Source organism: Lontra canadensis, unplaced genomic scaffold, assembly GCF_010015895.1.
Source record: "Lontra canadensis isolate GAN:19392208 unplaced genomic scaffold, GSC_riverotter_1.0 scaffold94, whole genome shotgun sequence".
NCBI classification, from domain to species: Eukaryota; Metazoa; Chordata; class Mammalia; order Carnivora; family Mustelidae; genus Lontra; species Lontra canadensis.
In genome coordinates, this window is record NW_022631088.1 from 1938059 (window position 1) to 1951967 (window position 13909).

Below are 13909 nucleotides of genomic sequence, written 5' to 3' on the forward strand. Positions count from 1 at the left end.
TACTTATGAATAAGAACTACTGTTAAACGGAATAGATGATGGATGGGCCATAAACCCATGTTTATGTTAATTTCTGATATTGTGGACATCTGGTATCTTTGAAGAGTATTTGAAAACACTGGAGAACTGATGGAGGATTCTGACCTTTGAAATCTTATAAGTTTGTACCAGAGCAGTCGCTCTCTTGGATCCCTTATAGGACCAGTTCTGGGTTTCAGTACCAGTTCTGTTAATTCAGCAAGAGACACTATTTTGTGGAGATACCAAACATCTAGATTTCTGCTTAACATTTTCTTTATCCCATAAACTTTTAGGCTCACAATTTTCCAGGATCATTACTGGTTGAATTAGCCAAGGAGTTTGTTGGTGCTATCAAAGAGGGCAGCTTGACAAATGGAAAATCTTTGGAGTTATTACCCGTTATTCTCACTGCCCTTGTTGCCAACAAGGAAAATCTAGATTATGGAAAAGGTAATTTTCTTCCAAATTTAGTGGCTTTTTGCTAGTTACTTAATCAAATTTAATTCTCAGTGTATTTTGCATTTCCAGGTGAACTGAGTGGGGAGGAATGTAAGAAGCAGTTGATTAACACCCTGTGTTCTGGCAGGTGAGTCTTATTAATGTGTAGCAGTTTCTCAGATGGACAAGTGGCCAAAAAAGGGATTACTGTTTATTTTAGGAATTTGTATCACTAAGTCTTCAGTCTGTTAGTTTGTTTATAATGTATAGCATAAAACTCTTTATATAGTTTGTGATGAATTTTTTGGAGATTATTTACTGTACTTTCTGTTCTAAGATTCCATATAGTTTCTATTTACTTGACTTTCATCTTTTTTTTTTAAAAGATTTTGTTTGTTTATTTGACAGACAGAGATCACAAGTAGGCAGAGAGGCAGGCAGAGAGAGGAGGGGGAGGCAGGCCCCCGCTGAGCAGAGAGCCCGATGTAGGGCTCAATCCCAGGACCCTAAGATCATGACCGGAGCCGAAGGCAAAAGCTTAACTCGCTGAGCCACCCAGGCGCCTCTACTTGACTTTCATCTTAACACAGTTTTGTCCTCTAGCTTTATTTGGAGTCCTAAGGTCCTTAAGGCTGAGAAGTCACCCTGCTGCTATATCTTTTATATTTTTTTTAAATGAGTGAGATATATATAATTAATGGTTGTACCTTTAAGCCGGAAATATGGGAAGCTACCCTAAGGAAAGACTCCAGCATAATAAGAAAATCTTCATATATGAACATGTTCAACCCAGAAGATTGTGACCCACTTAAGCATATAATAATAGAGAAATGTAAGTTATTATGGTATGTAACCTATGTAAGTTAAGGTAGAGCCACTCCATGAAATTTAAACCCATTAAAGTGAAATATATAAAACCATCAAAGGTGAAAAATCCTTCTATAGTCCGTGAAATAAAGAGAATACTAAGTTGTGTAATACAGTGATTACATTTGGGAACATTAAAAAGAAACAGAAGGGAGCATCCAATCAGAAATAACAGCTTTTATGGTTCTTTATATAAGATCCTTAACATACCTAATTTTAAGTATGTATCCACTCATTTGTTTTTAAATTTAAAAAATTTTTTTAGGATTTTTTTTTAAATTTTCTTTTTTAAAGATTTTATTTATTTGACAGAGAGAGAGAAAGAGAGCACAAGCCAGGGGAGCAGAAGAGGGAGAAGCAGGCTCCCCACCGAGCAGGGAACCCAATGCAGGACTCGATCCCAGGACCCTGGGATCATGACCTGAGATGAAGGCAGTTGCTTAACCAACTGAGCCACTCAGGCGCCTCTAAAGATTTTATTTTTAAATGATCTCTATACCTAACATGGGGGGGTCAAACTCGATCCTGAGATCAAGAATCACATGCTTCTCCAACTGAGCCAGCCAGGCATCCCTCATTCGTTTTTAATACACTAAAGAGTTTATTCGGTACATACTGTATTATACCTTGCATTTTTCATTTAACACATCTGTTTGTGTCAGTATACACAACTCTACATCGTTCCTTTTTTAAAAAAGATTTTATTTATTTGAAAGAGAGAGACCGATAGCCCAAGCAGGGAGGAAAGAGAGAAATATGTTCTCTGAGCAGGGAACCCAATGCAGGGCTCTATCCCAGGACTCTGGGATCATGGCCTGAGTCAAAGGCAGATGCTTAACTGAATAAGCCACCCAGGTGCCCCTACATCTTCTTTTCAATAGTTTCATACTATTCTGTTATAAATGGCTAATCTCTAATTGTTAAGAGTGGTTTTTTTCCCAATAAATAATATATAGTTATTTGGTTTTTTGCTATTATAAAAAGTATTGCAATGAACATCCTTACATCTAGGTGACTTTTTATAAGCCTGTACTCGGGATATATTTCTAATACTAATTTGAAGGGATCTGTGGTTATGTGCATTTTTAAACTTGATAATTATTGCTAGCTTATCTTTCCAGAAGGGTTATATCAGTATACACTCTCTAAAATAGTATATGGAGAGCATTTGTTTCCCCAAAATTCCCAGCATTGAATATCATCAGACTTGGATTTTTGTAGTTTTGTGGGTTAAAAGCTGTTACTTCATTGAGTCTTTGATCTTGTTTTCCAGTGGAACCCAATCAAACTTGAAATGACCTTAATTTTTTCCCTCCTTATTAATTTTACATAGTAATATGCAAATGAATTAAATTGAGATGAACTTTCATATTCTTTGTCATTTTCTTTAACCAGATGGGATCAGCAGTATGTAATCCAACTTACCTCCATGTTCAAGTAAGCATCATTATTCCCTTTTCTCATTTTTCCTTGCTGTGGGAACTTGTCGGTTAGAAATTGAAGTTTAGCAAGCTCAAACACTACTCTCCCCCAAGTAAGAGTATTGGTACCTCTTTTCTGTTACAGAATTTTCTCCCTTTTTTACTTTAATTGCTTATTTAAAGTAGAACTATGATTTTTTTCCAATGTGACTTTGCTTATGTAAAGCTTTTGGCCCCTTTTATGGTTCTCTCTTAGATAAAAACCAAAGAGGCAGTTATAATATTCTAATGTCTCCCAAATTAGGCTGTAGCTCTGACCTTCAGAGTCTTTGATCCACAGAGATGTCCCTCTGACTGCAGAAGAGGTGGAATTTGTGGTGGAAAAAGTATTGAGGATGTTCGGCAAGTTGAATCTTCAAGAAATACCACCTCTGGTCTATCAGCTTCTAGTTCTCTCCTCAAAGGTATTAAAAAAAAAAAAAAATATATATATATATACACACACACACACACACACATATATATACACACACATTATATTTATATATATGTATATATATATATTTTTTTAACTCTAGTGGAATGATCAGTTAGGGCCATTCAGCTTATCCTTACTCTTGATTTACATACTAGGGCATAGATGCTTTCATTTCGTGTCTGATGATATGATGGGTAAAAGGGTCATGCTCCTTGGCCAATGAAAATACGCATGTCTCTTGTATTCCCACATTGTGTGTGTGTGTTAGCAGAAGAGATAAAGATCTCAAGAAAGTGTGGACTATTGGCCCCTTAAGTCTGACACTAAGATGCATTTCAAACCCAATCTCAACTTGAAAAAGTGTTCTGTAAATCCTTGGTGTGACTTTAGGTTGTAATTTACCTATTTAGGTTCATATTTGAGAATCCTCTAAGCTGAAAAGTAGTTTAAGTTCAACTTGGTGGCCTTGCTGTTTATGGGGAGACCTTACCTTTTTTGTATTTTTTCAGGGAAGCAGAAGGAGGGCTTTGGAAGGAATCATAGCTTTCTTCAACGAGCTAGATAAGCGACACAATGAGGAACAGAGTGGTGATGAGTGAGTAATACAGTACAGAAATAAAGTCATTTTGACAGATGTGTCTTCTTTTATGTGTTTGACTTCCTCTTATTTAACCTTTCAGTCCCTGCCTTCACCTTAGCACAGAACTTCCCTAGTCCTCTCTGAGCTGCTTAGTCCTAAAGCAGCCAGCCTCCTCACCTACCTTATTTACAGCTCTCCAGGAGAACAGAGGTAGTTGTTGTGGAAGTTGCAAGATTATAAGCTGTTTATAAAGTGTCTACTCTGTGCTAGGGACTATTTGGCCCTGGGACTGTAGTGTTGAAGCAGTCAGACAAGCTCCCTGCTTTCAAAGAGTTTAAATATTGGTGAGAAGAGAACAGGAAATAAAATAGAAAAATACTAGAAAGTGCTATGCAGATAACTCAAATGGATGACGTGATAGTGACAATGTAGCTCCTTTAGAGTGGCGGTCAAGAAAAACCTCTTGAAGAGGGTGTTACTTTAAGTGAAGCCTGAATGATAAGAGCCACATTATGTAGATCAGAGAAAAGAACATTCTCAGCTCGTGGAATAGTTAGTATGAATGCAGGACACAGCTTGGCATGTCTGAAGATTTTTTTTTTTAAAGGTTTTACTTAGTTATTTGACAGAGAGCGAGCACAAGCACGGGGAGCCACAGAGGGAGAGGGAGAAGCAGACACCCCTCCAAGCAGGGAGCCCGATGCAGAGCTCGACCCTAGGACCCTGGGATCATGACCTGGCAGACGCTTAACTGACTGAGCCACCCTGGAGCCCTTAAAAAAGATTTTTCCTAAAGCAAATATTTGTAGAGTGTTTACCTGTGCCAGGTGCTGTTCTAAGCACTTAAACCTCACAACAGCCCTATTTTGCCTCTACTTAATGCATGCAGAAACTGAGGCATGGAGAAATTAAAGGATAACCCAAGATGATATAGCAGTGGAGCTGAGATTTCAACCCATGGCTGCAGAGCTCATGCTGTTAATCTGATTGTAGCCCACCACTTCTACTGTAGGGTGACTTTTTGTTACGTGGCTTGAGCACCTGATTATAGGATGATCTTATATACGGATTTAGGAAAAGCTGATGGAAAAGCATGTGTAGGACAAAATAAGCTCAGTTTTAACCATGTTAAGTTTGAGATGTATATTAGCATCCCATATGGAGGTATTAAGCAGACAGTCTAGAGATAAGACATTGGAAAGAACTAAAACCATGGAACTGGATAGGGAGTCCTAAGGAAATTGTGAAGAAAACCCATGACTGAACTTAGCAGCATTCCACCATTTAAAGGGAGGATGAGCCAGCCAAAAAAAAAAAAGAAATGGAGAAGAATTCAGTGACAGTGCCCTAGAAGAGAAGAGGGTGTTTCAAGAAAGAAGTGGTCAATTGTGTCCTGTCTGCAGGGGTATTAATAAAGGTGCGACTTGATTATAGGTTTTGGCAACGTAGAGGTCATTTGTAACCTTTGCAAGAATAGTCAAATGGCATTGAGGGGAGTGGGTAGAGAGGGGACAGAGCCTGGTTGAATTGGATTTAACGGAGAACAGGTAAAGAAGTGGAATTAATGATAATAGACAATTCATGCTTTCAGGAAGTTTTGTTATAAAGAAGCTAGGAATGAGGCAGTAGAATTTACACTTCCTGCCTCCAGTATGAGTTCAACTTGAGTTCATCGGAGTACCTACACTCTTGTCTCTTGCTCAAACTAGCTCATACCTTTCTGTTGAATCTTTCAGGCTGTTGGATCTTGTTACCGTGCCATCAGGTGAACTGCGTCATGTGGAAGGCACCATTATACTACACATTGTGTTTGCCGTCAAACTGGACTGTGAACTAGGCAGAGAGCTCCTGAAACACCTAAAGGTAACCGCAGACTCCTTCGGTGACCCAGGAGCTCTCTCTGGAACAGGGATGTGTAAACTCAGGCCTCTTTGATGCCCGTTAATGACAGGAGACGAGTGGAAGCATTGTATAGTGGCCCGAGATCTAGGGGATGCCTTTTACTTTGAAAGTAGAAAATATACGTCACCACATTCTTAAGCAAGTTCCATTTTAACACCAGGCTTAAATGTTTGAGTGTTTAAAAAGAAAAAAAAGATGAGGACTGTTCAGCAGGAAACTTAACATTACATCATAACTCCATCATTGTCCTAGGCGAGCTTCAACCTTGACCTCTCCTCTTTCTCCATTTGAGAATTGGGAGAGTGCCTATTTCTAGTAGTGTATTATGGAGTTTTGTGAAACTAAGTCATTCATCATTACATGTGTGTGAGGTTGCAAGAATAAAATTAAAAGTGTTTTGAATTCTTAAAGAATATTAAGTGTACAGGTAAAGGACCTATTTTTTCCTGTTTCATCTTTTGGTTAAGACAGTGACCATCGGTTTTCTTCAATTGCAAAGATCTAGGTTTCCTTTTGTAATTAGAAAGTGATCTGTGGGCTTATAATTTAGATCATGTGAAAATCCTTTTCCTTAGCCTTTCACACAGTGGTTTTCATTTTCCCATCTACTGACTATTAGTGTTAATCAGTAATTATATGGGGAGTTGCAAAATGGTAGAATTAAAATAAAAAATTTCCAAGTCTCTTATTCTTTCTACATTATTAGCTGGCTTTCTGTGGTGAAAAAAGCCTCGCCTCCCTTATCTGTTATGCACCCACTAACCTTCTTTAGTTCCTTGTCTTCATTATTCAGTACTCCAGATGAGACCCATATTTGGCCAGGTGGATCCTTGCGTTGGCTTCTGTGTCCTTCTGACATGACCCTTTGAGCACTGCTATCCAAGGCTCTCCTTGTATTTGGTTTCCCTATTCATATGGCTATCACCTGTTTCTCCAAGGAGCCCTGGGTCCCTTTCGTAGGAAAGGATATTTAAAGGCAGTGATGTGGAGCTAGACTTTAAAGCTTCTTTATCTCCCCTGTACATGTTCACTCTTCTTTTTATTTAGTTACTATAAAACTAAAGATCATTGATCTTTTCAAAGAATCAGTTTTGTCTTTTTTTAAAAGATTTTATTTATTTCAGAAAGAGAGAGCACATGCACAGGCAAGCCTGGCGGGGGTTGGGGGTCGGGGGTATCAGGGTGGGGGATGGAGGGGGAGGTGTGGCGGAGAAGCTTACTCCCTGCTAAGCAGAGAGCCTGATGCAGGCTTGATCCCAGACCTGAGCTGAAGGCAGACGCTTAACCGGCTGAGACACCCAGGCGCCCCACCAGTTTTGTATTTCTTGATCTACACCATTGTATTATTTTTGTTGGTTTTTTGGATTTTTTTATTGTCTTTTGGGTATCATTTCTTTTAGGCCTCAAAGACCTATTTTTAAAATTTTATTGAGATATTTTCTTATTTAAATTCAATTTAGCTAGCATGTAGTGTGTTATTAGTTTCAGAGGTAGAATTTTGTAATTCATCAGTTGTATATGACACCCAGTGCTCATTATATCCTGTGCCCTCCTTAATGCCCATCACCCAGTTACCCCATCCTCCCACCCACCTTTCCCTCAGCAACCGTTTGTTTCCTAGAGTTAAGGGTCTCTTATGGTTTACCTCCCTCTCTATTTTCATCTTGTTTTATTTTTCCTTCCCTCCCCTTATGTTCATCAGTTCTGTTTCTTAAATTTCACATGAGTGAAATCATATGATGCTTGTCCTTCTCTGAGATAAAATTTACATGACATACAATTTATCCATTTTAAGTTTACCTCCTTATGCAACCATCACCATAACCCAGGTTTAGAACATTTTCATCACCCTGTAAAATCCCTTATGCTCACTTATAGTGAATTCACATTCCCAGGCCACCACTGATCTATGGTCTCCATAGACTGACCTCTGCTAGACAGTTCCTGTAAAGGGAATTATACAATACATGATCTCTTGTGTATGACTTCTTTCATTTAGCATGATGTTTACAAAGCTATTCATGTGTTGTAGCCTCTGTCAGATTTCATTCTTTCTTGTTTAATAGTATTCTGCTGTGTGGATCTATCAGATTGGTTTAGCTGTTCACCAGTTGATGGACATTTGAATTGTTTCCACTTCTGGGCTATTATGAATAACGCTATTGTGAACATTCATGTGTAGGTCTTCATGTGGATATATGTTTCACTTCCTTTGGATGGACACCTAGAAGTGGAATTTCTGGGTTATGTGATAACTCTATATTTCATTTTCACCAAAGTGGCTATGTCATTTTACATTCCCACCAGCACTGTAGGAGGATTCCTATTTATCTGGGTCCCTGCCGACATTGTTACTGTCTTTTTTATCATAGCTGTTTCAGTGTGTATGAACCAGTATCTCACTGAGGTTTTGCTTTGCAGTCCCTTAATGACTGCTAATTGAGCACTTTTTCACGTGCTGATTAGCTGTTCTGAGATCTTCTCTGGAGAAATGTCTCTTTAAATCTTTCGCCCATTTTTTGATTGCATATCTTACTGAATTTTAGGAATTCTCTATATATTCTGAGTGTAAGTCCTTTATCATGTAGCTAATTAGTAAGTATTTCTTCCAGTCAGTGCCTCATCTTTCTATCTTCTTAATGGTATCTTTTGAAACACGAATGTTTGAATTTTTATGAGGTTCAATGTATCAGTTTTTTCTTAAATTATTTTTAAATATTAAATTAAATTTTCTTAAATTTATTTTCATAAATTACGGTTTTGGTATTATATCTAATCTTTGCCTAATTCAAGGTTTTAAAGATTTTCCAATATATTTTGTTTTTAAAGCTTGATAGTTTTAGGTCTGAAGTTTAGATTTCTGATCCATTTAAGGACCTGTCTTCAGTAGGCTATGTTATACTTTTAAGATGTAAATAATGACTCCTTTTTGGTTTCTCTGTAGGCCGGACAGCAAGGAGATTTCAGTAATAACATATGTCCCTTCAGCATTGCCCTCCTGCTCTCTGTAACAAGAATACAAAGATTTGAGGAACAGGTATTGATTAATGACTTTTTGGTTCATTCTGTAGTTGATAAGGAGCACAAGAGCCCTTTCTTAGCTGGTTCTGCTAGTGGGGAATCCCTCGGTGAGGCATGTAGGCCCGCGCTGTTTTCTGGGGGCTGCCCGGAGACTTGTTCAGGTACTTGGTTGTAAAAAGCTTTAAAGGATCGTCAGCTTCTCCAAAGCTCTTTACCTCCCTATGGTGTGGTAAGCCAGGTAGTGAGTGGGAAGAAGAGTGGAAACATACTACACCGTCAGGTGGAAAATGGGAAGTTTAGCTGGGAATTCACCGACAGTTTATTATGTTGCAGTTTTTTAAGAAATCATCCCTGATTGAGTTGAAATTAATGAGAGCGATGTAGTTGCAAGGATAGAAATATAAACTCCTATACCCTTTTTTCTCATATGTGTTCCCTGATTGTGGGTAATATTAATATGGATTTTACCCCTTTTCCTTTAGCTCTCTATTTTTTTTTTTAGAGAGAGAGGGAGAGAGTGAAGGGTAGGGAGAGTGAGTGAATCTTTTTTTTTTTTTTTAAGATTTTATTTATTTGAGAGCAAGAGTGAGAAAAAGCACAAGCAGGGAGAGGGGCAAGTGGGAGAAGCAGGCTCCCCACTGAGCAGGGAGCAGGACAAAGGGCTTCAGTCTAGCACTCTAGAGCCAAAGGCAGACATTTAACTGACTGAGCCAACCAGGTGCCACAGAGCAAGAGAATCTTAAGCAGACCCTGTGCCCAGTGTGAAGCCTGATGTGGGGCTCGGTCTCACAACCCTGAGATCATGACCTGAGCCTAAATCAAGAGTTGGACACTTGACCAACTGAGCCACCTAGGTGCCCCAGCCCTTTTTCTCTCTTAAGGAGTGCCTGTCTTCAACTCTTTGAAGTGCCCACTGAAGGTCATAATTTTTGTATCATACTCATCTAGTAAAATAGCTATCTTAGGAAAGCAAGTGTATGGTAGCAAGTAGGAACAGTTAATAGAGTTAAGATCCTGTTGCATGGGCTGTCATTTTTTGCCTCATTTTCCCGTTTCTTTCATTATATTAGGTATTTGACCTTTTAAAAGCTTTAGTTGTAAAAAGCTTTAAGGATCATCAGCTTCTCCAAAGCTCAAAATTTCTTCAGAATCTAGTCCCTCATAGGTCCTGTGTTTCAACCATGATCTTGGAAGTCGTGAAGAATAGGTGAGTTCATGAACCAAACCCCAGCAGGTTCGTAAGGTATTTAGTGTTGGAAAATGCAGTGTAATGCCATACTTGGGGTTTATCAGAGAAAATTGAGGGCTGTGGCTGTTGACTTCACATATCAATGTTTAATCCCTTGAAATTGTTCTAGCGAGGTTTTCCCGTATCAAAAGATCCTTAAATCCTAAGCTTGATTTCTTGGCCACCTTGATAGTAAGAATATAAACTAAAGTGGTGCCTTTGATTGTGTCATGATATTTTACCTCTTTCTTGGCTTTAGTCTTCATTGGCTTTTTAGGTGAGTAAAAAAACATTAAAAGTTTTATTTACTTTAACTGTTGAAGTTTAGGACTGATGGATAAAATTGAATTAGCAGTTTTATACCAATCCATTTTATTTTATTTATTTATTGAAGATTTTATTTATTTATTTGAGAGAGGGCTTAAAAGGGGTGGAGCAGATTCCATGCCGAGTGGGGAGCCCAATGCCGGACTCAATCCCAGGACCCTGAGATCATGACCGGAGCTGAAGGCAGATGCTCAACTGACTGAGCCACCCAGGCACCCCTACATAAACCCATTTTAAACCAGATTGAAAAGATTGGTAACCACACTGGTCTTTATTTTATTTTTCTACTTTTTTTTTTTTTTAAGATTTTATTTGTTTGTTTATTTGTCAGAGAGAGAGAGAGCACAAGCAGGCAGAGTGGCAGGCAGAGGCAGAGAGAGAAGCAGTCTCCCTGCTGAGCAAGGAGCCTGATGCGGGACTCGATCCCAGGACCCTGGGATTATGACCTGAGCGGAAGGCAGCGGCCCAACGGACTGAGCCACCCAGGTGTCCCTGGTCTTTATTTTAATTCAAGATACACATTAGTTGTAGTAACCGTCTTTACTGTGTCATGTTTGCTTTGTGGATTAAATGTTTTAAAGTTTTATAATTTAAGCCATAATTTGAGGTAAATCTCATTCCATGTCCTGGAATTCTGATTTAGATTGAGTTTACATGAGGTTGACACACAAGGCAAATTTCAGACTAGAATCCTTTCTTTCTGAGTGATTTACCCATTGATAGGCTTTAAAGCTCCCTTATCTTCTCTGTATCTGGTTATTCTTTTTCCTGAGGTTTATAGTTGTATCTCCTGTATATTCCCAACCCAGTCTCTTCAGTTTGGGCTAAAGATACAGGCATGTTAGCTACCCAGGAAATTCCTGGAAAGCTGTCCTTCTGGAAGTTCCAGTCAGCCACAGGACCTGGAGTTCTGTCTCTGTCTATAATTAGGGTAGGATGGGCTGTTAACACCAGGTAGGATCAAACCTCAGTGGGGAGGGATTTGGAGAATATTACTAGACTCCCTGAAATCCTCACCTGGTTAGTTACACGTGCTTTCCCTAGTCAGTTAACCTCTAAATAATTTTATGTTGTATGTGATTAAATTTTTGGACCCCACATACCACATTTTAATGGTATTTTATTGTATTTAGTTAGACTTGCCTGTTAGTATGTAGAGTTGATTTTTCCCATTTTTGCTGTAACACAGTATATTCCTGAAGAACCTTCTGTTTCTTAAAATTAACACTCTAAAAATGACAGTAACTGTGGGGAAGATAGGGCTGAGCAGACATATTTGACATTGTAACCAGAGCACTAAGGTTTTTTTTTAATTGAGATATAACTGACATATAGCATTATATTAGTTTTAGGTGTACGATGTAATGATTCAGTGTTTGTATCTTAAAATGATCACCACAGTAGGTCTAGTTAATATCCAATGTGTTTTGGGGTGCCTGGGAGGCTCAGCGGGTTAAAGCCTCTGTCTTCAGCTTGGGTCATGATCCCAGCCTGGGATCGAGCCCCACATCGGGCTCTCTGCTCAGCAGGGAACCTGCTTCCCTTCCTCTCTCTCTCTCTCTGCCTGCCTCTTTGCCTACTTGTGATCTGTGTCTGTCAAATAAATAAATAAAATCTTAAAAAAAAAATCCAATGTGTTTTTATAAGTATAATCAGCATACAGTATTCTCTTAGTTTCAGGTGTACAGCATGTTGACTGGACAATTCTGTACCTTGTTCAGTGCTCACCATGATAAGTGCATTCACCATCTGTTACCATACAACTTTATTATTATTATAGATTATTCCCTGTGCTGTTCTTTCCATCTCTGTGACTTACTTATTTTATAACTGGAATTTCCTCTTAATCCCCTTTATCTGTTTCTCCATAGCCAAGATATGAAAGCAACCCAGGTGTCCATCAGTAGATGAGTGGATAAAGAAGATATGGTACATATACACACACTAAAATACCACTCAGCCATAAGAAAAAGTGACATTTGATATATTCCTTTCACACACACACACACACACACACACACACATATATATATATTTTTTTTTTTAGGTTTATTTATTTATTTTAGAGAGCATGTGAAGGGAAAGAGAGAGAAAGTCTTTTGTTGTTGTTCTATTTTGCTTTGAGAGACAAAGTGTTAAGAAGACCCCACACTGAGTGTGGAGCTTGACTCAGGGGCTGAGATCACTACCCGAACCAAAACCAAGAGCTGGAAGCTTAACTGACTGGGCCACCTGGGTGCCCCTCCCACATGTTCTTAACGTAAAAGTTCTGCTACAGTAAATATGGGACTTCACCTTAAACAAGTTGTGGTAACCTGGAAGGGCACAGTAAGGGGCTATGGAAGCTGATTCTGGAGACTAGAACCAAATGCACAAATATTAGGGAGAACCACACAGTGAATACTTCAAAGATATCAGCTTGCATGTAGCCTAAGCCAAAAGGAAGAAGACAGGCTGGGTGCTTGGGTGGCATCTCCCTTTGGCTTGGGTCACAATCCAGGGGTCCTGGGACTGAGCCCCGGCTCACGCTCCCTGCTGAGCAGGGAGTCTGCTTCTCCATGCGCCTCTCCTCTGGCTTGTGTGCTCTCCCTCTCTCCCTCTCCCTTGCTCTCAAATAAATAAAATCTTAAAACAAACAAAACAAAACAGGCTCAGGGGCATCATGAACAGTTGTACTGTAGTCCTCTGTGCTTTGCTGTGCTCGGTTCTGTTGATACACTTTGTGTTTACCTGCAGATACTTGGAGGTACAGAACATTAGTGTACGAGGAAAAAAATCACTTGGGAACCAGTTCAACTTCCAGGTTTTATTTACTCCCCTAGTTAACAGGAGATTTTCGGGGGTGGGGAGAAGAATGAGCATGTGCTAGGCTATTATCTTGATCCCAGATCTCCAAAGTGTGAATATTACTAAAATCTGTTGAAATGTTGTGAGAATCTGTTCACAGCTGTCTCCTTTGTTCTTTAATGCTGTATTAGTATTTGTTGCTATTTAGCAGGTAGATACAATGATACAGAGGTTACTATAAGCATATCATTTCCTCTACCGTGGGTAACATTAAATGGTATAAAATCACCAAGTATTCTACTGCTGTGCAAAAGGTTATTTGTAGGTTTGGCTCATGCTTTTGAAGCCAGATCATGCATTGCTTCGTACCATAAATATGAATATAAATATTCCTGCTATGAACATTTACTGTGTACCTTCTAAATGTTAGTCTTATGCGAGGCTGTACGGATAAAAATATGATACAAGGTGGTCTCTACCAGGAAGAAACTCATTCTGGGGAGGGAGGCAAACTTGTAAGTGTGTATAAAATATAAGTGTTGTTAGTGTCTTCGGGAAAATAAAAGAAGCAACAATTAGCTTCCAGTCTTGCAATCTTGAATAGAAATGTGTGATGGTCAGTACATTGAGATATTCCAGTTTCATCTGTATGATTTTGAATGTTCTGTAGTTTCTGGATTTTGCCAGTGTTCTGTCAGTGGAAATATAGGAATTCAGAATTCTGACAGATAAGGGTACATGAAAAGGTTCATGTAAAGAATATTGATGATCCAGGTCAAATTTGGGAAATGTGTAAACATGACAATGAGCATAAAGGTAAGGTTCTTTTTAACTAAGCT

General features: G+C 38.9%; 1 protein-coding gene across 2 annotated transcripts in view; it reads left to right on the forward strand.

The window, feature by feature from the left end:
- Positions 1 to 13909, forward strand: part of FANCI (FA complementation group I) — an 89761-nt gene that overhangs the window by 17886 nt on the left and 57966 nt on the right. For both annotated transcript variants that reach the window (XM_032836947.1, XM_032836946.1), the window contains exons 5-12: positions 315 to 471; positions 550 to 607; positions 2722 to 2763; positions 3088 to 3211; positions 3735 to 3820; positions 5542 to 5668; positions 8652 to 8744; positions 9799 to 9935. In XM_032836947.1, coding sequence (XP_032692838.1) covers positions 315 to 471; positions 550 to 607; positions 2722 to 2763; positions 3088 to 3211; positions 3735 to 3820; positions 5542 to 5668; positions 8652 to 8744; positions 9799 to 9935 — 824 coding nt within the window. The remainder of the gene's footprint in view (positions 1 to 314; positions 472 to 549; positions 608 to 2721; positions 2764 to 3087; positions 3212 to 3734; positions 3821 to 5541; positions 5669 to 8651; positions 8745 to 9798; positions 9936 to 13909) is intronic.